Consider the following 23,700-nt stretch of genomic DNA (forward strand, 5'->3'; position numbering starts at 1 on the left):
ATGGAGAATGGATTGATAGAAAGTTGGCTGAATGGTTGATGAGGGATGGATGAGGGAGGAAGGGAGGGATGATGATGGATGGATGGATAGCTGGATGTAGAAATGGAGAATGGATGGATTGATGGAGGGATGGCTAGATGAAAGACGATGAATGGAAGATGATGGATGGATGAAGGATGGATGTATATAGAAATGGAGAATGGATTGATAGAAAGTTGGCTGAATGGTTGATGAGGGATGGATGAGGGAGGAAGGGAGGGATGATGATGGATGGATGGATAGCTGGATGTAGAAATGGAGAATGGATGGATTGATGGAGGGATGGCTGGATGGAGGATAATGGATGGAAGATGATGGATGGATGGATGGAGAATGTATGTATGCAGAAATAGAGAATGGATTGATAGAAAGTTGGCTGAATGATGATGGATGGATGGATGAGGAGGGAGGGAGAGATGATAGTAAATAGAAGATGATGGAGGAATGGAGGATGGAGGGATAGCGGGATATAGAAATGGAGGATGGAGGGATTGATGGAGGGATGGCTGGATGATGAATGGATAGATGCAGAGTCCCGCAGTTAAGCACAAAATGACCACTTAAATGATTCACTTAATGAGCGAAAGGAAAGCGAGCCCCTTTGGTTTTTCACATTGTTTTTTCCCCCTTAGTGACCCCTGGGCCTAGTGATGGAATTGCCAGTCCCAATTTATGGTCGCTAAGTGAGGACTGCCTGTAAAAGGCATCCTATGTTGTCACCAGCGCAGGCTAATTTTGATATCGCCACCTGAGAGTTAATAGTAATTAATCTAATTGTAATAAGGGGCTATTAGCTCTGGCGAGCCAGGCATTGAAGCAGGGAGAGAATGACGGCATCTGCTACTTGAGACTCGAGCCGCCGTATCCTCGGCCTGGAATCGGAAGGGACTCGCGGCAGACGGGGAAGAGGCAAAGCGCTTTCCTCCCCAACGGTGCCAAAATAGCTCAGTGCCCCATCATTACGCTGCTGGCTGGCTTTCCACACAACGCCTGCCAGACAGGAGAACGCCCAGGCACGTCTCTAAACAGAGCCTAAATAAAGAACGAGAGAGAGAGAGAAAGAGAGAGAGAGAGAGAGAGAGAGAAAGAAAGAGAGAGAGAGGGGGGAGGGAGGGGCCATCAGTCCCTTCCCGTAGGAATTCTTATGCGCTCTAGAAAGGTGGAAGGAAGGAAGAAGGGAGGACAGGAGGAAGAAAACATGAAATAAGGAGGGAGGAGGGAAGCATATAGAAATGGGTAGTTAGGTAGGTAGGTAAGAAGGAGGGGAGGGAGGGAGGAAGGAAGGAAGGAAGGAAGGAAGAGATGAATGATGGAATGCATGAAAGAGGGAGGGAGGAAGGGAGGGAGGATGTGAGGGTGGGAGGAAGGAAGGACAGGGAGTATGAGGAAGGAAGGAAGGAATTGAGAGAGAGATGAATGATGGAATGCATGAAAGAGGGAGGAAGGAAAGGAGGGAGGATGTGAGGGAGGGAAGAAAGGAAGGACACAGAGAGAGGGAGAGTATAGGAAGGAAGGAATTGAGAGAGAGATGATGATGGAATGCATAAAAGAGGGAGGAAGGAAGGAAAGGAGGGAGGGTGTGAGGGAGGGAGGAAGGAAGGACAGAGAGAGAGGGAGTATGAGGAAGGAAGGAATTGAGAGAGAGATGAATGATGGAATGCATGAAAGAGGGAGGGAGGGAGGGAGGGAGGAAGGAAGGAAAGGAGGGAGGGTGTGAGGGAGGGAGGAAGGAAGAACAGAGAAGGGGAAAGGGGAAGGAAGGAATTGAGAGAGAGATGAATGATGGAATGCATGAAAGAGGGAGGGAGGGAGGAAGGAAAGGAGGAAGGATGTGAGGGAGGGAGGAAGGAAGGACAGAGAGAGAGGGAGAGTATGAGGAAGGAAGGAATTGAGAGAGAGATGAATGATGGAATGCATAAAAGAGGGAGGGAGGGGGGAAGAAAAGGAGGGAGGATGTGAGGGAGGGAGGAAGGAAGGTCAGAGAGAGAGGGAGAGTATGAGGAAGGAAGGAAGGAATTGAGAGAGAGATGAATGATGGAATGCATGAAAGAGGGAGGGAGGGAGGAAGGAAAGGAGGAAGGATGTGAGGGAGGGAAGGAAGGACAGAGAGAGAGGGAGAGTATGAGGAAGGAAGGAATTGAGAGAGAGATGAATGATGGAATGCATAAAAGAGGGAGGGAGGGGGGAAGAAAAGGAGGGAGGATGTGAGGGAGGGAGGAAGGAAGGACAGAGAGAGAGAGGGAGAGTATGAGGAAGGAAGGAAGGAATTGAGAGAGAGATGAATGATGGAATGCATGAAAGAGGGAGGGAGGAATTGAGAGAGGGATGAAGGAAGGAAAACATAAAAGAGGGAGGTCCCACACTTGCAGAGCAAAAGATAAATAAACCAGAGTGAGCCAGATATGGGACACCGGTCATCAATCTTCATCTGGGGTTGCCGTGATATTCCAAACAGTGGAAACGAAGAAGCCCAGGTAATAAGCATCTCCTTCTTTGTTAACGAAGACAGCCGTCCATCAAGCAACCAACCCAGGTGAGTCCGACTCTTCCACTGCCTGATGACAAGACAGGCACCTGTCAGCCTCACCAGGTAGAATAGACAAGAACTGCCAGGCAAACTAATTCCGCTTTCTTCGTTAAAGCTGCGCTACCAGAATTTCCATCAGCCCATTGACCCAGGACGGTCCAGACCTCAGAACTGGCCAGGTTCTTCCTCCATTGTTGTTAGTTGCGAAGTCGTGTCAGACCCATCGCAACCCCATGGACAACGTTCCTCCAAGCCTTCCTGTCCTCTACCATCCCCCGGTGTCCATAGAAGCTCATGCCAATTGCTTTGGTGACTCCATCCAGCCACCTCCTTCTCTGCCATCCCTTTCTTCTTCTTTTGCCCTCAGTCTTTCCCAGCATGAGGCTCTTCTCCAGGGAGTCCTTCTTCCTTCTAATCAGGTGGCTAAAGTCTTTGAGTTTCCTCTTCAGGATCTGGCCTTCTAAAGAGCAGCCAGGGTGGATCTCCTCCAGGACTGACCGGTTGGATGGCCTTGCAGTCCTTCTTCTTTTGCCCTCCATCCTTCCCAGCATGAGGCTCTTCTCCAGGGAGTCCTTCTTCCTTCTCATTAGGTGGAACAAAGTCTTTTGAGTTTCATCTTCAGGATCTGGCCTTCTAAAGAGCAGTCAGGGTGTATCTCCTCTAGGACTGACCAGATGGATGGCCTTGCAGTCCTTCTTCTTTTGCCCTCCATCGTTCCCAGCATGAGGCTCTTCTCCAGGGAGTCCTTCTTCCTTCTCATCAGGTGGCCAAAGTCTTTGAGTTTCCTCTTCAGGATCTGGCCTTCTAAAGAGCAGTCAGGGTTGATCTCCTCTAGGACTGACCAGATGGATGGCCTTGCAGTCCAAGGGACTCAATGCAGGAGTCTTCTCCAGCACCAGAGTTCAAAGGCCTCCATTCTTTGGCGCCCAGCCGTCCTTGTGGTCCAACCTTCACAGCCATCCATGGCAACTGGGGAAACCGTAGCCTTGACTGTCCGCACTTGTGTTGGAGTTTTGGCAGTATTAACAATACAAACGGCCGAAGAGAGGCCTCAATTACCCTCCACGCTACACCACAAACCAGAATTCTAAGCTGTATCGGAATTCAGACCTTCATATCAGAGAGGCCGGAGATGAATTGGATCTTCTGGAAAACAGGCAATGGGCGAACGAGGAGGCCCAACCCGAAGGCCACCAGGCGTGTCCCTCAGCAGACAGGGCTGTGGTGAAACACAACTAACACAAGCCTTGGACAGGCCAGGAGGAGGAGATGGCGGCTTCTCGGAAGGAAGCCGTTCCAGGAAAGAAATGAATATGCTTAATTAAACCCTCTCCTCGTCTAATTGCTCCAAGGCTCGGCATCAGATGGATCAGCAACACCCAGCTGTCCCCACGACAGATTTTGCTGCCGATCTCGCTGGGTGTGTAAAAACAAACTCAAACAAAGGCAGGAGGGGCCACTTGGGATGCTCAAGTTACGCGCCTCGAGATCACAGGGGTCCTCCTCCCCCCACCCCAACCCCCAAAATTCACAGTATAATGCTGCCAAGGAAGCTGTGCACCATCTATCCTTGTCTTCCTCCTTATTGGGGGGAGGGGGAAGAGGAAGGAAGGAAGGAAGGAAGGAAGGAAGGAAGGAAGGAAGGAAGGAAGGAGAGATAGAGGGAGAGAGAGGTGGAGAATGAGGGAGGGAGGATGGAAGGAAAGAAGGAGAGAGGGAGGGAAGGAGGGAGGGAGGGAAGGAGGAGAGATGGTAAGTAAGAGGGAGGGGTGGAGGGTGGAAGGAAGGAGAATGGGAGGGAGGGAGGGGAGGAAGTAGGAAGGAGAGATAGAGAGGGCGAGAGAAAGGAAGGGAGATAGAGGGAGGAGGGAGGAAAGAAGGGAGGAACGAGAGATAGAGGGAGGGTGAAAGGAAGGAGAGTGGGAGGGAAGGAGGGAAGGAAGGAGATAGAGGGAGGGAGAGGTGGAGAATGGGGAAGGGAGGATGGAAGGAAAGAAGGAGAGAGGGAGGGAAGGAGGGAGGAGAGATGGAGAGTAAGAGGGAGGGTGGAAGGAAGGAGAGTGGGAGGGAGGGGAGGAAGTAGGATGGAGAGATAGAGAGGGAGGGAGAAAGGAAAGGAGAGATAGAGGGAGGAGAGATAGAGGGAGGAGGGAGGAAAGAAGGGAGGAACGAGAGATAGAGGGAGGGTGGAAGGAAGGATAGTGGGAGGGAGGGAGGGAGGGGAGGAAGTAGGAAGGAGAGATGGAGAGGGATGGAGAAAGGAAGGGAGAGATAGAGGGAGGAGAGATACAGGGAGGAGGGAGGAAAGAAGGGAGGAACGAGAGATAGAGGGAGGGAGAAAGGAGAGATAGAGGGAGGGAGGGAAGAAGAAAGGAGAGATAGATAGAGGGAGGAAGGGAGGAAGGAAAGAAGGAAAAGCTCTGAAGGTAAAATTCCTTTCCCAATTTATCAGCCTGCCTTTTCTCCGAATTCGGCAGAGCCAAGAGGCCGACCTTCCCCATAAAGATGCTACTGGCTTCCATGAACCAGGGAGATCTTCTGACCGACAGGAGAGCCAGCACTGCAATCAAATCGGGGCGGCATTCCAAAGTAATTAATTTGACCTGGATTACAAGCAACATTAGGAAGGGAGCCTGCTCTAAAAGCCATTCACCACTTTTGCCCAGAAAATACGAGCGGGACGATTATCTTTCAAACCCACAGCTCCATCGTTATAAATGAGCCGGCCGATGGGCGCCAAAAACATGGCTTATTCTGAATTGGTGGGTTTAATTTGAGATCTCCTCAAGCTTCCTCTACCGCCGGGGACGCACGGAGAATCAAAGAACAATAGCCATTTGTGTTCAAGTTACCATGCGGTAAGAAGCATCCTAGGGACGCGGTGGCTCAGGGGCTAAGATGCTGAGCTTGTCGATCACAAAGGCTGGCAGTTCGGCAGTTCGAATCCCTAGCGCCGCGTAACAGAGTGAGCTCCCGTGACTTGTCCCAGCTTCTGCCAACCGAGCAGTTCGAAAGCTTGTAAAAATGCAAGTAGAAAAATAGGAACCACCTTTGGTGGGAAGGGAACAGCGTTCCGTGCGCCTTCGGCATCGAGTCATGCTGGCCACATGACCACGGAGACGTCTTCGGAGAGCGCTGGCTCTTCAGCTTTGAAACAGAGATAAGCATTGCCCCCTAGAGCCGGGAACGAGTAGCGCCTATGTGTGAGAGGGGAACCTTCTGAAGATAAAGCCAAAACAGAGCCCCTCTCGGAGTTAATAAAAACCAAGCCACGGCAATGGGATGACCATGCAAACCTGACCATCGACGACCCAGGCTGGTTTTCGGGGGCATCCAGAAACCTATGTGGAAATGCTCCCTTCCCGGAAAGAAAAAGAAGAAAAGGAGGGAGGAAGAGAAAGAAAGAGAAGGAGAGAAGGTAGGAAGGAGAAGAAAGAGGGTAGGAGTAGGGAAGAGGTAAGGGAAGGAAGAAGGGGACGGAGAGGAGGAAGGAAGGAAGTAGAGAAGGAAGGGAGGGAGAAAAGAAAGAGAAAATAAGGTGAGATGTGGAGGAGAGGTAGGGGAAGAAGAAAGAGGTAAGGAGAGGTGGGTGGGAGGGAGAGAAAGAGAAGGAGAGGAGGGAGGAAGAGAGAAAAAGAGAAGGAGAGAGGGTAGGAAGGAGAAGAAAGAGGGTAGGAGTAGGGAAGAGGTAAGGGAAGGAAGAAGGGGATGGAGAGGAGGAAGGAAGGAAGTAGAGAAGGAAGGGAGGGAGAAAAGAAAAGAAAGAGAAAACAAGGTGGTGTCTTAGCAGGTGCGAAGGATGGTAAACAAAGCATTCCAGACTGTACCTTATAACCTTTCAAATGGATAATAATAATATAAGAATGGCAACGAAAAAGAATAACTATGTGAATGTATACCTATAACTGTATGTAAGAGAATAAATGACAGTAAAAATATAAAGCATAATATAGGTAAATAATATCTGGTCATAAGTAGCTAAGTATAAATAAATATAGAATAGTACATAAAAATGGATAACGAATAAGGAGATTATAGCAAGACAGAAATGTATAGAAGGGAAAACACTAACTGCAAAGAAACCGATTCGGAACTGCGGTATGATATACGATGGAACTTATTGTTCCTATGTTGCTTTTAAGTTACGTGTTTGTTTTTGTTGATGTGCTTATGTGTTTAAAATAAAAATTTATTAAAAATGGAAAATAAAAAGGAAATGCTCGCTTCCCCCGCCCCCCGGGTGAAGTTCTCCTGAAAGACACACACACACACACACACCCCAAAGGAGCAGCGGAGAACATGCTACGAAGCTCCTAACACGTCTCTGGAAGAAGTAGAGCACATCTTTGCAAGTTCATCTAGCTATAATCACTTATGATTGCACACAGTGGACACCAGGTAATAAAAGGAATATTTGCGCGCTTCCCACCCGGAGAGCCAAAAGGGGGTAGCAGCAATAACCAGGAATTAATTAAGACGGTGCTGTTTACTTGCTGGTATAAACGGGGCTTCGTTGCCATCACAATGGAGCTCCGGTAGCGGGGTTGCTAAAAACTACATCTTCCCCCTCCGGAGTCGTAAGCCGCGGAATATCACTAAATCTACGGAATATCACGGTCCACTCTGCTGTTTCTTGCTCCGAGATGTAATGTCCTTTTAGGACACGATGTCCTCCCAGATAAAGTCCAAACGACGGAGGAAACGCAAAACCATATACCAGTGATGGCAAACCATTTTGTCTTTGCGTGCCAAAAGTGTGCGCCCGTGTGCAACAGCGCCCGTGCGTGTGCCCACACCTGTTAGGAATATAATCTAACGGTTGGGTTGGCAATATATAAATCATACAGCAATGCTGTACCTGTTTCTTTAAATCATACTGTAAAATGTGACTGGTTGCTGTTTCCTCGATCGGCCATAAGAGGGAGCCAGAAGGACTGTTAGCTCTCTGTTTCCTTAGATGTTGGGCTAATCTGATCTGAGTGTTTTTGGAAGCTGGCTGTTAGAAAGTGCCATGTGCTATTGTAAGTTTTGCAACTGCTAGCAAACTACACCCCTAGTGCCACACCCCTCCTACACCCCATTTGACGCTAGCAGGACTCCCTGAAGCCTCCTGAAACCAAAAACGGGGTGTGGGGGCGCGTCACATTGCCCCACACTAACCCCCTGCCCCCCTTGCATGTGGGCAACCCCCCCCTTACGCATGTGCATGGCAGAGACCCAAAAATCAGCTGGCCAGTGGGAAGCACGTGCTGGGCGACAGCTTGCGTGCCCACAGAGAGGGCTCTATGTGCAGCCTGTGGCACGCGTGCCATAAGTTCACCATCACCGCCATAGACCAGTGGTTCCCAAACTTGGCAACTTTAAGACTTGTGGACTTCAACTCCCTCTGCTGGGAGTTGAAGTCCACAAGTCTTAAAGTTGCCAAGTTTGGGAACCACTGCCATAGACAGTACGGGTCGTCAAAGAGAAATGCACCAAAGTGAAGATGTTAAAAATGTATTTTAGAAGCACACATTTCCCCCAAAAAAACATTAAATCAAACAAATTCTTCCACCGATGAAATTTAAAACGAAAAGGACATTTGACTGATCGCGCTTGGTAAAATGAGCTCCACGTTTCGGGCGCTAGCAATAGCGCTTCGGTTTATATACCGCTTCATGGTGCTTCACATCCCCCCTCTAAGCAGTTTACAAAGCCAACCTCTTGATCCCCAATAATCTGGGTCCTTATTTTACTGACCTTGGGAAGAAGGATGGAAAGCTGAGTCAAACTTCAGGCGATCGGGATCAAACTCTTGGCAGTGGGCAGAATTAGCCTGCAATACTGCATTTTAACCACTGCGCAACTGTGGCTCTTAAAGATAGTGATTGCACTTGCTATATTTTGTATGTGACAAAAAAATAAATAAATCAAACGAATTTCTTCCACGGCTGAAACTTAAAACGAAAAGGACATTTGACTGATCGCGCTTGGTAAAATGAGCTCGGCGTTTCGGGCGCTAGCAACAGCGCTTCGGTTTATATACCGCTTCATGGTTCTTCACAGCCCCCTCTAAGAGGTTTACAAAGTCAACCTCTTGCCCCCAACAATCTGGATCCTCATTTTACTGACCTTGGGAAGAAGGATGGAAGGCTGAGTCAACCTTGAGCCGGCCGGGATCCAACTGCTAGCAGTGGGAAAGAGTTTAGCCTGCAATACTCATTCTAACCACCGCACCACCGTGGCTAAAACAGGCCTCCCTACCCTAAAAGCCACTCTAAGCTGCTATAATTAAGTCCAGTCCCTGCTGTTTTACCAAATCTTATACCAGATACAAACGCCGTCCATGGACTGTAAATCTAGAAGGAAGGAATAGCAATAGCAATAGCAGTTACGACTTATATACCGCTTCATAGGGCTTTCAGCCCTCTCTAAGCGGTTTACAGAGTCAGCATATCGCCCCCAACAACAATCCGGGTCCTCATTTCACCCACCTCGGAAGGATGGAAGGCTGAGTCAACCTTGAGCCGGTGAGATTTGAACAGCCGAACTGCAGAACTGCAGTCAGCTGAAGTAGCCTGCAGTGCTGCATTTAACCACTGCACCACCTCGGCCAGGACCTTGGATCAGGCTACCTGGTTTATGGGTGAAGCCAATCAGATGCCACCATCACAAATGCCACCTGTCCTTTTCCAAGCTGTTTCCACGTAAAAGGTAGCAAACTTCTTATGAATATTTTTTTTTAAAAAAATTGACCATCAGATCTTTTGTGCGTCACATAAAATTTGCTTTTAAGATGCTTCAGACATTCTTCTAGGGGATTTGGAAATAAAGTTCAAATACAGGCATTCAGTCGCCCCTTAAAAGAGAATAAAACATGACAGACCAATGGAGATCTTGGTATTTAAAGAAGTGGAATTGGACAGTGTCTGGGAAGAGCGTGGAAGTTGCAATTTCCCAAAGTTCTTTCTCTCTCTTTTGTTTTTAACCCTTTGCAATTATCGGACCTGTCAAATCAAAACTTCCTCTTAATTTTAATGTCCCGCTTTCTGACATTTAAACTAACCGTGTCCGGGATGAACAGGCAACGGGGAAAAAGCAGAGGTTTTATTTTGGATCGTAATATTATCCCTGCCAATTAGTGCACAAAAGATGAACAATTTGTATTGCAAACCAGAAATGAAATGCTTGGGTAGGTGGTGGGAAATCGTTACCTTCCCATTGAAGCATGAATCACGCCCAGCCCAGGGAAGATCGACATAACCCAACCCGCCTTTTCCCAACTTAAGAAAAAAAGCAGAGATAGGCTATTGCTTGGCCTTCTGACCAGGTTTCTAGAGCTGAGTGAGGATCTGATATGAAGAACGTTGTCTTTCTGTCTCGCCTAGGACACTTAGTCTTGTTCTCAAAACTTCCAGGAGGACAATTAACCCACTTAGAGATGCAAAGCCCTTTTACCTGGTGGAGATGGCAGCGTTCTGCTCTGTCAGGATTAGCTCCCGTTGCTGGAGGCCAATGATGTGCCTGGAGAAGTCATCCGGACTCCTGAAAAATTGGAAGAGAGGGCAAAGGGTTAAAAAAAAAAGCACCTTCTTCTTTTATCAGAAAGGCCTGCACAAGGAGGGGGATGCAAAAATGACAGTTATAAGATAAACAATTTGGGTTATGGATGCATGGATGCATGGATAAATGCATGGGAGGGAGGGTTAGGATTAGGGTTGGGGGAAGGAAGGAAGGAAGGAAGGTAAAGGAGGGAGGGAAGAAGGGAGGGAGGGATGAAGGAAGGAAGGAAAAGGAGGAAGGGTGGAAAGAGGGAAGGTAAAAGAGGGAAGGAAGAAGGGAGGGAAGGATGAAGGAAGGCAAAAAGAGGGAGGGTGGAAAGGGAAGGTAAAGGAGGGAGGGAAGAAGGAAGGAAGGAAAAGGAGGGAGAGTTGAAAGAGGGAAGGTAAAAGAGGGAGGGAAGAAGGGAGTGAGTGAGGGATGAAGGAAGGAAGGAAAAGGAGGGAGAGTTGAAAGAGGGAAGGTAAAGGAGGGAGGGAAGAAGGGAGGGAGGGACAAAGGAAGGGAAAAGGAGGGAGGGTGGAAAGGGAAGGTAAAGGAGGGAGGGAAGAAGGGAGGGACGAAGGAAGGAAGGAAAAGGAGGGAGGGTGGAAAGAGGCAAGTTAAAGGAAGGAGAGATTGAGGGATGAAGGAAGGAAGGAGAGATGGAGAGTATGAGGGAGGGAGGGAGGAAAAAGTGAGAGATATGGAAGGAAAGCATGAAAGAGGGAGGGAAGGAGGAATGAGAAAGTAGATAGGTGGGTGGGTGAATAGGAAGGAATTGAGTGAGAGATGAAGGAAGGAAAGTATGAAGAGGGAGGGAGGGAGGAGGGAAGGAGATAGAAATGAGAAGGTAGGTGGGAGAAAGGGAGAGAAGGAAGGAAGGAAGGATTTCCCAAACAGAGAGGAACAACCACTTCAAAACTCTTGTTTATTGTTCGTTTTTTCCAAAGACTCTCCGCCAATTGCTTGGCAAATCCATAGCTCATTAAGGAAGACTGTTGACTCTGCTTGCAAACACTGGGGGGGGGGGGAGGGGGAGAAGAGCTTCTAATTGTTTTACAACTAATTGCTTCCCATCAGATAGGAAGAGACCGGAATTGCCTTATCAAATGCCAGCCACGCATGGAACAAACATGCTTCCATGATGCTCCTTTTTGTCGAGCGGATGCGCCATCTCCCCCTCGGTGGCGCAGACAAAGCCTCCCACTTCATATCAGCCGTGTCGGCTATTGATAGCTGACATTCCCGCGAAGGAAGCCGATTATCTGATCTGATATTTGTAAATAGGCAGGTTGTAAACAAGCCGCTTGCCAGAATCCCCCGCAGGCCAAGAACCAGACAGACAATTAAAAGGGAACGGAGGACGGGTTTTATTTTATTCCTATCGTATCATCCGGAAAAAAGTAAACAAAAGTTAACCCGGCTAAAGATTTCAGCCGGCGAGAAAAAGGCGGCTTTGGTTCCCGCAGGCTCCGGGAAATTCCGCCGGGCCCAAATTATCCTCGCCTCTCCCCACTGCAAAGGGGGAGGGAGGGGGTGTTGAGGCTCGCAGCCCCAAAGCAGAAGTCTTTTCATACCCGGTGCAGCACTGCCCTCTGTTGAACCGAAGGCTGCCCAGGATTCCCGCAGAAGCTTTCGGCCTCATTGACGGATACAGCTAGTTCTCGACTTACAACAGTTCATTTAATGACTGTCCCAAAGTAACCAGGGGACTGAAAGGAAGGGACTTACGGCTGCTAGAAGACTAGAAGACCTCTGAAGTCCCTTTTAGCACTATGATTCTATGACCGAGGAGGGGGTTGGACTAGAAGACCTCCTAGGTCCCTTCTAGCACTATAATTCTATGACTGAGGAGGGAGTTAGACTAGAAGACCTCTGAAGTCCCTTCTAGCACTATAATTCTATGACCGAGGAGGGGGTTAGACTAGAAGACCTCCAAGGTCCCTTCTAGCACTATGATTCTATGACCGAACAGGGGGTTGGACTAGAAGACCTCCGAGGTCCCTTCTAGCACTATGATTCTATGACTGAGCAGAGGGTTAGACTAGAAGACCTCTGAAGTCCCTTCTAGCACTATGATTCTATGACCGAGCAGAGGGTTAGACTAGAAGACCTCTGAAGTCCCTTCTAGCACTATAATTCTATGACCGAGGAGGGAGTTAGACTAGAAGACCTCTGGTCCCTTCTAGCACTATGATTCTATGACCGAGCTGGGGGTTGGATTAGAAGACCTCCAAGGTCCCTTCTAGCACTATGATTCTATGACCAAGCAGGGGGTTGGACTAGAAAACCTCCGAGGTCCCTTCTAGCACTATGATTCTATGACCAAGCAGGGGGTTGGACTAGAAGACCTCCGAGGTCCCTTCTAGCACTATAATTCGATGACTGAGGACGGGGTTAGACTAGAACTGTGATGGTGACCCAATGGCATGCGTGCCACAGGAGGCACATGGAGCTCTATATGGTGGAACGCCAGCCGTCAGCTCCGGTGCGCGCCAGCTGATTATTCACATTTCCGAAGGGCCAGGAGTGGCCATTTTCACCCTCCCCAGGCTCTGGAGGCTTTCTTGAAGCCTGGGGAGGGCGAAAAACACCCCCAACGAGCCAACCAGAAGTTCGGAAACAATCCGTTTCCAGCTTCCAGGGGGTATCTGGGGGGGTATTTTTGCCCTCCCCAGGCTTCAAGAAAGCCTCCGGAGCCTGGGGAGGGGTCGTGTGCGCATGTGCAGTTAGGGAGGGAGATTGAGTCGGCGCACGTGCACGCAATTTTGCCACGCCATAAGCCAAAGGCTGGCCATCCCTGGAATTGGGGGGGTTGGGAGTAGAAGACCCTTCCAACATATGACAAAGGGGTCCCTTTCTTTCCTACTCGTGTGGCTGCCTCTGAAATAAACCCCTCTGCCCTCCTTCCCGTGGCGATAGGAGCCAATTAACATTTGACGTAGATGCTCCGATCCTTTAGCCACTTTAGCCTTTTCTCTCTCTTTTTCTTTTTTAACAAGATGAACCCAGATAATCAATTGCTGACCGTTAGACATCAGAAGCATAAAATGGAAACGTATATGATTAACCGAGGAAACCTAATAGATATCACGCAGTTTTAGAGAGGCTTATTAAAAAAAAAAAAAAAGGTTAGAGGGATTTAATTGCCTGCATCTAATTCCATTCCTTCAAGGGTCAGCCGTAGTAGAATTCAAGCCCAGCTAATTAAAATTAGCCAAAGGCTCACCAGGAGGACAGGAGGACAAGCTAATATAGCATATTTCCCACGCAAGGGGGGGGGGGGGGAAGAAGTTTTCAGATAACTTGTTCTGTAAAATAGACATACTCATGCAGAGGTTTTAAAAGGACAGGCCCCAAAAATTGAGAACGTGAAGATTTGCACCCCAGCGCCGTAAATATCATATATGGCTTGTCTGATTTTCGTGCAGAGTGTGGGGAAAAAACCAAGCCAAGTTTGGTTTACTAAATAAATCTTCTTCAACAAGCAGGGTGTGCGACTGAGGCTATAAATATGAAAAGGAACACCGGCCGCGTTAAGGAGACATATTTGGTTTTATTTTCACCTGTTTGGTCTTCTGCAGGAGGATTGAAATTTCTGGAGGTCCAACAATAGAATACAATAGAATAGAATAACAGAGTTGGAAGGGACCTTGGAGGTCTTCTAGTCCAACCCCCTGCCTAGGCAGGAAACCCTACACCACTCAGACAAATGGTTATACAATCTCTTCTTAAAGACTTCCAGTGTTGAAGCATCCACAACTTCTGGAGGCAAGTTGTTCCACTGATTCATTGTTCTAACTGTCAGGAAATTCCTCCTTAGTTCTAAGTTGCTTCTCTCCCTGATTAGTTTCCACCCATTGCTTCTTGTTCTGCACTCAGGTGCTTTGGAGAATAGCTTGACTCCCTCTTCTTTGTGGCAGCCCCTGAGATATTGGAAGACTGCTATCATGTCTCCCCTAGTCCTTCTTTCTATTAAACTAGACATACCCAGTTCCTGCAACCGTTCTTCAGATGTTTAAGTCTCCAGTCCCCTAATCATCTTTGTTGCTCTTCTCTGCACTCTTTCGAGAGTCTCCACATCTTGTTTACATCATGGTGACCAAAACTGGATGCCGTACTCCAAGTGTGGCCTTACCAAGGCCTTATAAACTGGTATTAACCCTTCACGTGATCTTGATTGTCTCCCTCTGTTGATGCAGCCTAGAACTGTGTTGGCTTTTTTGGCAGCTGCTGCATACGGCTGGCTCCTATTTAAACGGTTGTCCACTAGGACTCCAAGATCCTTCTCAGAGTTACTACTATTGAGCGAGGTACCACCTATACTGTACCTGTGCATTTTGTTTTTCATGCCTATATGTAGAACCTGACTTTTTTCACCACCGAATTTCATTTTCTTAGATAGTGCCCAATGTTCAAGTTTGTCAAGATCCTTCTGTATCTTAAGCCTGTCTTCTGGAGTGTTGGCTATTCCTGCCAGCTTGGTGTCATCTGCAAATTTGATGAATCCCCCATTTATCCCTTCATCCAAATCACTGATGAAGATGTTGAAGTGTACTGGGCCTAAAACAGAACCTTTTAAGCTTACTCCAAAGTGGACTTTCTGAGGAGATTTCGTTTCTTGGACTTCCGGTTAAAATCAAAGAACGTGGCATTTAATAAAAAAGATATTAATAAAAAAAAAGATTCATGTATAAATATAAGGGACAATAAATTCGCTGTTTCCCTGCTTGGACTGAGCCAATGAATCATAAGCACACAAAACATTTTTCTCCATCAATAATAGCACTCCTGACAAAGATGCTTCTTCCTTATTATGGGGGGCAAGCAACATTTAGATTACAGGGGGAAAGATTAGGTCTCTATGTTCCCATTAGCCTATCATTAGTTTCAGGCAGGGAAAATACATAAATCATACTTAAGCAAAGCTCTCAACAGATCCTTTGAAGTATGGCTAATTCGAAGCGCTGTCATTTAAAAATGATGCTGAAATTTTTAAAAACCACTCCAAGTGACATGTTGACTTCATGGCAGGAAGCCCCCGGATGGCTGTTGCGCTTTTGGCCTGTAAAATCCTGGCTCAGATTTCACTCTGGAATCACGGCTGCACCCTGGGATTCATTCTCCACCTCCCAGGCGAGGGTGCTACTAAACCAGAGTATTTGCAAGGCTGTTGTGTTCTGTTCCCCCCTCCTTCGCTCATTAACAGACGACAGGCAGACAAACTTAAAAGGAACTCACTTTATCAGTCCTCGGCTCAAACTGGCTGCGAGCCCAAAAATAAACACAAACAAAGTCTCTGACGAGGAGATAACAGAATGCAAAACAAAACTCTTACAAAACAATTCACTTCTTCAAGTGTCTCCTTGAATCAGGGTTACAGAAAGTAAATCACTTCTCCAAGGGTCTCTCACAAACAAACATGACCGATGAATGCTGAACGAATGGATGAACGTTGACTCCTGCAACCAGGGCGTGGCACCATCTGTCCTTTTATCACCAAAAGACGCCACTAACGAGCCCCAGCTGCATTGTTAATCTTGCATCCCGAAAAGACTCACAGGAGACTTCTGCTGAGTCGCAACACTGTTGTAAGGTTTAATTGGGGGGGGGGGGTGTCCCAATGCACACGAAACGTTGAGCCGCCGTGTGCTTCGTTTCGGAATGCGGTGCAGATGCACCCGGGGTTGGTGTGTTGAAGGGCCAGTCAACAGAGTTGGAAGGGAACTTGGAGGTCATCTAGTCCAACCCCCTGCTCAGGCAGGCAGACCTGTACTAGGGATTCGAACCGCTGAACCGCCAACCTTTCTGATGGACGAGCTCAAGTGTCTCAGCCACTGACTGCAGTTAAAAGGCATGGTTCAACGCATGGAACATTGAAAACCGATGGGACCGTTGTGTTATACGTAGATAACTTGCCAATAAAGGAGAATATTTGTAGCTCGGGGTTGAAATGAGGGGGTCATTGGTGCTCTCTGAGCTTGGTGGCTTTCTTGCAGACGTTTCATGGCCCAACTCGGGAACATCATCAGTGCTAGAAGGGAGTGTTGTTTGACAGCAAAACAGCGCACTCTCCTAGCACTGATGATGTTCCCTAGTTGGAGCCATGAAACGTTTGCAAGGAAACAAGCGAGCTCAGAGAGTAGAAAACCTAATGCAGCAATAATGAAATGACATTTATAAAAATAAATCCAGTAGAGAATAAATGGCTTTTCGTGGGTTTAAGGAAATAATTATTGGAGTTGACATACAATAACTGTTTGCGTAGTAATAAAGACTCTAAAATAGTCTCTTCAGTGCAGCTCCCCATATTTCAAACTAAAGCGGTGGTGGTAGGAGTTAACGCCACACAGTAAACAATCAAAGAATTACCAACTCAGTAAAACCACAGCCTACTCAAGGACCACCAAGAACTGTCCCCCTAATGTTGGCCATAAGCTGAGGACTACCTGTAAATCCGTTCTCTGGTGCCTCTTTTCCCCCTACTCAGGGGTTTTTATAACCTGCCCTCAGCAGCCAACCTGCTGGCTCCATCCAAGCATCTCTGCTTCTTAGAATAGGAAGTTCTTCCCCAGAGACTCGGGATTTTCTCCCTTATAACTGTACCTATCAAAGTCATAATTAAGGGGCTGTTCTTGGCATAGGAAGCTGGTATCTTGGCTTTAGGTAGTATGTTAAAAAAGAAAGAAAAGAGGATTTCTGGATTGTTCAGCCACGCCGCCCGCAGCATGGATGGGTCTGCTCACAAGCATACCAACTAGTGACTCAAAAGACGCAGCTGATGTCAGTGTCTTAACAGCCCCCACCCTCCCCCTAAAAAAAAATATCACAGTCACGATACGGTAAATCTGAATCTAGAATCTCCCAACCGTTATAAATCAATGGCTGGGATGCAATTATGCAAAAGGCTGAACTTTTTATTTTCACTGGGACCTATAAATTATTTTGGGGATAACAACCGGCGTTTTAATTTCAAATGCAAATAGGAAAAGAGGCATCGGAGCTCTAGAAGAAGATTGGAAACAGTGAAGGAAGGGGTGTTGGGGTTTTTTTTTTTTAAAAAAAATAGTAACCTAGGTAACCTTGAAGAAGATTTTCACAAAATCCAGGAGAAATTTATCTATCTATCTATGATAGATAGATAGATAGATAGATAGATAGATAGATAGATAGATAGATAGATAGATAGATGATAGATAGATAGATAGAAAGAAAGATAGATAGATAGATAGATGATAGATGATAGATAGATAGATAGATAGATAGATAGACAGACAGACAGACAGACAGACAGATGATAGGGAGGTAGATAGATAGATGATAGGGAGGGAGGGAGGGAGGGAGGGAGGGGGAGAGAGAGAGAGAGGAAGAAGGAAGGAAATAGAGGTTAATGATAGATAGATAGATAGATAGATAGATAGATAGATAGATAGATAGATAGATAGATAAAGATATAAAGATAGAATGGATGGAGGGATGGATGGATAGAATGGACTGATAGAATGGACAGGCAGGCAGGCGGGCAGGCGGGCAGGCAGGCAGGCAGGCAGGCAGGCAGACAGACAGATCGATAGATGATAGACAGACAGACAGACAGATAGAGAAATGGAGAGATCGGAGATGATAGATAGATATGTTGTTACTGTAGACAGACAGACAGAAGAGACATATAGCACATATAAATAGGAGAGAGAGAGAGATCTCAAAATGACAAATTTAGGATGATAGCAGATTACAGGAATGAATATTACTTTATTGTTCAGCATGGTCTCAAATATATTGTAAATCATGTTTCGAGTAGATTTATTCATTTGATTAGTTTCCACCCATTGCTTCTTGTCCTGCCATCAGGTTCTTTGGAGAATAGCTTGACTGCCTCTTCTTTGTGGCAATCCCTGAGATATTGGAAGGCTGCTATTGTGTCTCCCCTGGTCCTTCTTTTCATTAAACTAGACATATCCAACTGTTCTTCATATGTTTTAGCCTCCAGTCCCCTAATCCTCTTTGTTGCTCTTCTCTGCACTCTTTCCAGATTCTTATTTACTTCATGGTGACCAAAACTGGATGCACACAAGTTGTCTACACACGGGCACGCACACACACACACACACACACACACACACACAGAGACAGACAGACAGAGGGAGAGGGAGAGAGACAGAGGGAGAGAGAGAGACAGACACCCACAGACACACAGACATACACAGAGAGACAGACAGACATAGACAGAGGGAGGGACAGAGGGAGAGAGACAGACAGACACACACAGACAGAGACAGACAGAAAGAGACAGAGACAGACAGACAGAGGGAGAGAAAGACAGATACACACAGACACACACAGACACACATAGAGAGACAGACAGACAGACAGACAGACACATACATACACACAGAGCAATCTTCCATCTTGATTCTCACTTTCTCGTGAAGCTTCCCGCAAACTCATCTTAAGAACTTTTTGGGGGGGGGGGGAAATGAATTTTACGCCTCCCCAGACACATGTAAACAAAATGAAGAAATGTCAGATTTACAGCCGTTGCCTCTTCTGTAGCTCAAGAGGGATTAAGAGGAGCTTCAAAGCAGCCCGAGATCCAATTAAAACGCTGTGGCCACCCCAGGGGTGCGGGAAGCGTCTCCTGATTAGCGGGACGGCCTCTTTGAACTGTTTCGCTAGGGGAGGAAGAGGCTTTCTGGACTTCAAATGAATACAAGCCCGGCTCCCGGAAAGGAAGGCTTGATCGTTTCCTAGGGTTACACGCTTCCATTGAAGGAGGACACAACTGTTAATGCCTCCGTCCATGCGGAGCTTCAGAACTCAGGGCCAAAACAGAGGTGAGAGTCAGAGGTGAAGGACCTGCCCTCCAGATGCCACCTTTGACTTCCAAAGAAAGACCTTTCCTTCCTTCCCTCATCCATCCTCTCTTTCCTCTTTTCCTTCCTGTCTCCCTCCCTCCTTCCTTGACTTTTCCTTTCTTCCCATTTTTCCTTCCTTCCTACTTCCTTCCCTCATCCATCCATCCTTTCTTCCTCTTTTGCTTCCTTCCTCCCTCCCTCTCCCGCCTGCCTTCTTACTTTTCCTTCTCCTCTCCTTCATCCCCTTTCCTTCCTTCTTTCTCTTTTCCTTTCTCCTTTCCTCCCCCTTCCTTCCTTCCTCTTTTCCTTCCTCTTTCCTCCTCCTCTCCCTTTTCCTTCCTTCCTGTTCTCTTTTCCTTCCTTCCTCCGTCCTCAACCCATCCTTCCTTTCTTCTTTCCTCTTTTCCTTCCTTTCTCCCTCTCCCTCCTTCTTTGATTTTTCCTTCCTTCTTCCCTTTCTTTTCTTTCTTCCCATTCTTTTTTCCTTCCTTCCTTCCTCCATTCATCCTTCCTTTCTTCCTCTTTTCCTTACTCCGTCCCTCTCTCCCTCCCTCCTTCTCTGACTTTTCTTTCCTTCCACCTTCCTTCCTTCCTTCTTTCCTCCATCCCTCTTCCTTCCTTTTCTTTCCTTCTTCCTTCCTTCTCTCCTCCATCCCCTTTCCTCCTTTCTTTTTCTTTTCCTTCCTCCTTCCCTCTCTGTCCTTCCTTCTTCCCTTCTTCTCTTTTCCTTCCTCTTCCTCCTTTCCCTCTTCTTTCCTTCCTTCCTTCCTTCCTTCCTTCCCTCTCTCCCTCTTCTAGGATATATAGTGCACAAACAAGAAACTGACTTGAATACGATTGAAAAAAAGAAAAGAAAACCATGTTTTATATTAAAACTCAATTATAATCTGATTCTTCACAGGACATTACAACCTAAACAGATATAAGTAGAATATTACACTTCTTATTACTCATCAAGCACAGTCATGTGTGACATCATCTTATAGGTCAAAAAATGAATTGTTGTAATAAATGTTGGCTCTACTTCATGCTACTATAATTACGTTCATCAATAAGATACAAATTACTCATTGCTTTTTCACAGCAAACATAATTACCCTTTGAAATGAAAAATTTTGAACTCAAGCTTACATATTTTAGCTACTTCTGCAGGGCAATTACAATTAACGCGTAAACTACATTTTCTGAAATGGAACAAAATATAGCTTTCTCCGTTAGGGCAACTGGTTTGGGTTTTGTTTTTTTTCAATTTATTTATCATTTCTTGGGCCCAATTCTCACATGTACACAAGAAATAAAACCCAAGACAAAAACCACAGACGAACCAGACCAAAGATAAAAAACTTGCTGGAAGAAATATGATGCCTAAAGGAAGTTTGCAACGCTTTGTCTGATGTTATGAATTAAGGGGCTAAATAGAGTAATAGGTAGGTGGAACATAATATTATTAAAACTTTAAGGTAATTAATTAGAGAGACATCCCTGGCCTGTGCAAAACTGCATTGATGCATTAAACCTAAATTATGCAATATGCATTTCATCCTTTAAGTCATGTGTCCTACCCCTACCCTAAACTAGGGTTTCCTGAAGGAGTCAACATCAACCCTCAAGGGGTCAATCCAAGGTCTTGATCTATGGCTCGGGGTCAAAAGGAGGTCAGCAAATGACTATGGGGTCAACCCCTGTAAGAAAATGACCAAGTTCAGTGGGCATCGTGAAGATGCAGATAACAGAAATGTTTCCTCTGTACCAAGAGAAGAGAATATTCAGAGTGAACTGTGGTTGCTGTCCTTGGTGCTGAACTTGGTGGTTTTTCCTGCTGATGTTTCGTGACCCAACTAGGTAACATCATCAGTGCTAGAAGGGAGTGGGAGTTGCAGAGAGGAGGAGGAGGAGGAGGATTATGGGCTCCTTGGTGCTCTCTGAGCTTGGCTGTTTTTCTTGCAGACATTTCATTACCCAACTAGGTAACACCATCAGTGCTAGAAGGGAGTGGGATTTCATCATCATAGAACGGATGATGTTACCTACCGTAGTTGGGTGGTGAAATGTCACCAAGGAAACCACCAAGCTCAGAGAGCACCAAGGACCCCACAGTCCCTCCTCCTCCGTCCCTCCTCCTCAATTCCACTCCCTTCTAGCACTGATGATGTTACCTAGTGGGTTCATGAGATGTCACCAAGGAAACCACCAAGCTCAGAGAGCACCAAGGACCCCACAGTCCCTCCTCCTCCTCCTCCGTCCCTCCTCCTCAATTCCACTCCCTTCTAGCACTGATGATGTTACCTAGTGGGGTCATGAGATGTCACCAAGGAAACCACCAAGCTCAGAGAGCACCAAGGACTCCAAATGCCTCCTCTGTATGTAACAGAGAGTCTTCGTTCTAAGGTTTTGTTCACAGAAGATGCCAGAGGTGGCACAGTGGTTAAATGCAGCACTGCAGGCTACTTCAGCTGACTGCAGTTCTGCAGTTCGGCTGTTCAAATCTCACCGGCTCAAAGGTTGACTCAGCCTTCCATCCTTCCGAGGTGGGTGAAATGAGGACCCGGATTGTTGTTGGGGGCAATATGCTGACTCTGTAAATCGCTTAGAGAGGGCTGAAAGCCCTATGAAGCGGTATATAAGTCTAACTGCTATTGCTATTGCCGGATGCAATGAAAATTTGAGTTCATTCATCCAGTCAAAAGCCTCTTCTGCCCTTTTGCTTGCTGGTAGCTTATCCTGCTGAGTGAGCTCAACCACTGATTTGCAAACCATAGTTTATTGCTCACTACGGTGGGTCAACTCAACCACCGGGCTTGTTTAACAAACCAAGATTGGATATACTAAGAGTGACAGGTTGGCGCAGGTAATCCTCAACATACAAACAGTTCATTTAACGACGCTTCAGAGTCACAAGTGCACTGAAAAAAAGGAACTTCTAACCGTTGTTCACACTAACCACCGCAGCTCCACCTGGGCAGAATTCAGACGCTTGTATAAATACTGACTCGTATTTATGACGGGTTGCAGTCTTGTGACTGCCTTTTGCGACCTTCTGACAAGCAAAGGGCCGGGGGGGGGGGGGAACCCAGGCGCACTTAACAACCGTGTCACTGATTTAAAAACTGCAGTGATTCACTTAACAACCGTGGCAAGAAAGGTCGTGAAAGCAGAGCTGGCATCCTTCAACGCCCGTTTTTAGCTGGCAAAAACTCACTTCGCAGATGTGTCCCTTAGCAACGTAAATTTGCAGCTCGGTTGTGGTCGTAAGTCAGGGAGTACCTGTGTAAGTCCATCTCTAATAGGTGTAAAAGATTTGGAAGGATGAATGCCAGTCAGGTTTAACCGAAGTCTGTGAAAATTCCTATTAATTGCCATTTTAAAAAACTAGGCTGGGTCAAGACTCTTAATAAAGAAGGAAAAATATGTACATTAGACGCAGACACATAACTTGTCCCCTGCACCCCGTCCTCCTGCAATCACATTATACCCCCAAAGGAGACAGTGGAGAGGATTTCATTAATAAATTTATCCCCCCCCCCTCTCATTTCCAATAGCGTGGAGGGGGAAAAAATGTATGCAAATCCGTTTGTAATTAGGTTTAAAAATTCCATTTCATGGGATAATCAGACTTCAAAAAACTCAATTTTAGTTTTAATCAGATTTTAACAAGGATATTAACTCCATTCCGTTCATGAGAAGAGAGAGAAGTGGCGAATTCAACGCAAATGTATTCAAGCTTAGCCTTAGGAGATAATTAAATAAAATTAATTTGGCAAGAATTGTCTGTAAATGGGAGGCATTCCAGATAGCGGAGGCGCGCTTCCGAAAGAAAACAAACGGGGGTCCTCATTTCCATACCAACGGATACAAAGCTTATTGTTCGGGCAGGAAAAAAAGGGATCATCGCAATCCTCCTACGGAAGGGAGAACTATGGGGAGCCCTGGAGCTGCTTCCAGAGGGCACCGTCTTCGAGAGGAGGGAAGCTGGCATCGCCTGCCCCCTTCGGATAAGCTTCTTAAAAAGTCACCCAGGAAACAAGGGTGTGAAATGCAAGGGACAAAAAAACCCCACTCAAAAGGATCTTGAAGCGATCCTGACGAGAAGCCAAGCGAGGCTTAGAGAGAGGGGCACAAGACACTGGAGGAGAAAGGGAGAAGGAGGTTTGGGTTTCCAAAAGACCAGGGGGAGGGAGGGACAATAACAATAGCAATAGCAGTTAGGCTTATATACCGCTTCATAGGGCTTTCAGCCCTCTCTAAGCGGTTTACAGAGTCAGCATATCGTCCCCACAGTCTGGGTCCTCATTTCACCCACCTCGGAAGGATGGAAGGCTGAGTCAACCTTGAGCCGGTGAGATTAGAACCGCTGAACTGCAGATAGCAGTCAGCTGAAGTGGCCTTCAGTACTGCACCCTAACCACTGCGCCACCTCGGCTCTTGGACAAAATGGATGGAAACTGATCAAGGAGAAAAGCAACTTGGAATTCAGGAGAAACTTTCCTGTCGGTGAGGACAATCAACCAGTGGGACAGAAGTTGCCTTCAGAAGCTGTTGGGGCTCCATCCCTGGAGGTTTTTAAGAAGAGATTGGCTAGTCATTTGTCTAAAAGGGCTTAGGGTCTCCTGCTTGAGCAGAGGGTTGGAATAGAAGACTTCCAAGGTCCCTTCCAGCTCTATTCTGAGGGATGGATTGATGGATAGATGGATAGATGATGGATGGATGGATGGATGGATGGATGGATAGGCAGATAGAAACTAATCAAGGAGAGAAGCA

The 23,700-nt window shown here is 46.7% G+C and overlaps 1 protein-coding gene across 1 annotated transcript in view; it reads right to left on the reverse strand.

Annotated features, from left to right (window-relative positions):
• LOC116517815 (mitotic spindle assembly checkpoint protein MAD1-like) overlaps positions 1 to 23,700 on the reverse strand; it is a 108,366-nt gene that overhangs the window by 56,248 nt on the left and 28,418 nt on the right. Inside the window, exon 10 of the mRNA XM_032230991.1 lies at positions 10,004 to 10,090. Within this exon, the coding sequence (XP_032086882.1) occupies positions 10,004 to 10,090 (87 nt within the window). The remainder of the gene's footprint in view (positions 1 to 10,003; positions 10,091 to 23,700) is intronic.

Source organism: Thamnophis elegans, chromosome 14, assembly GCF_009769535.1.
Source record: "Thamnophis elegans isolate rThaEle1 chromosome 14, rThaEle1.pri, whole genome shotgun sequence".
NCBI lineage: Eukaryota > Metazoa > Chordata > Lepidosauria > Squamata > Colubridae > Thamnophis > Thamnophis elegans.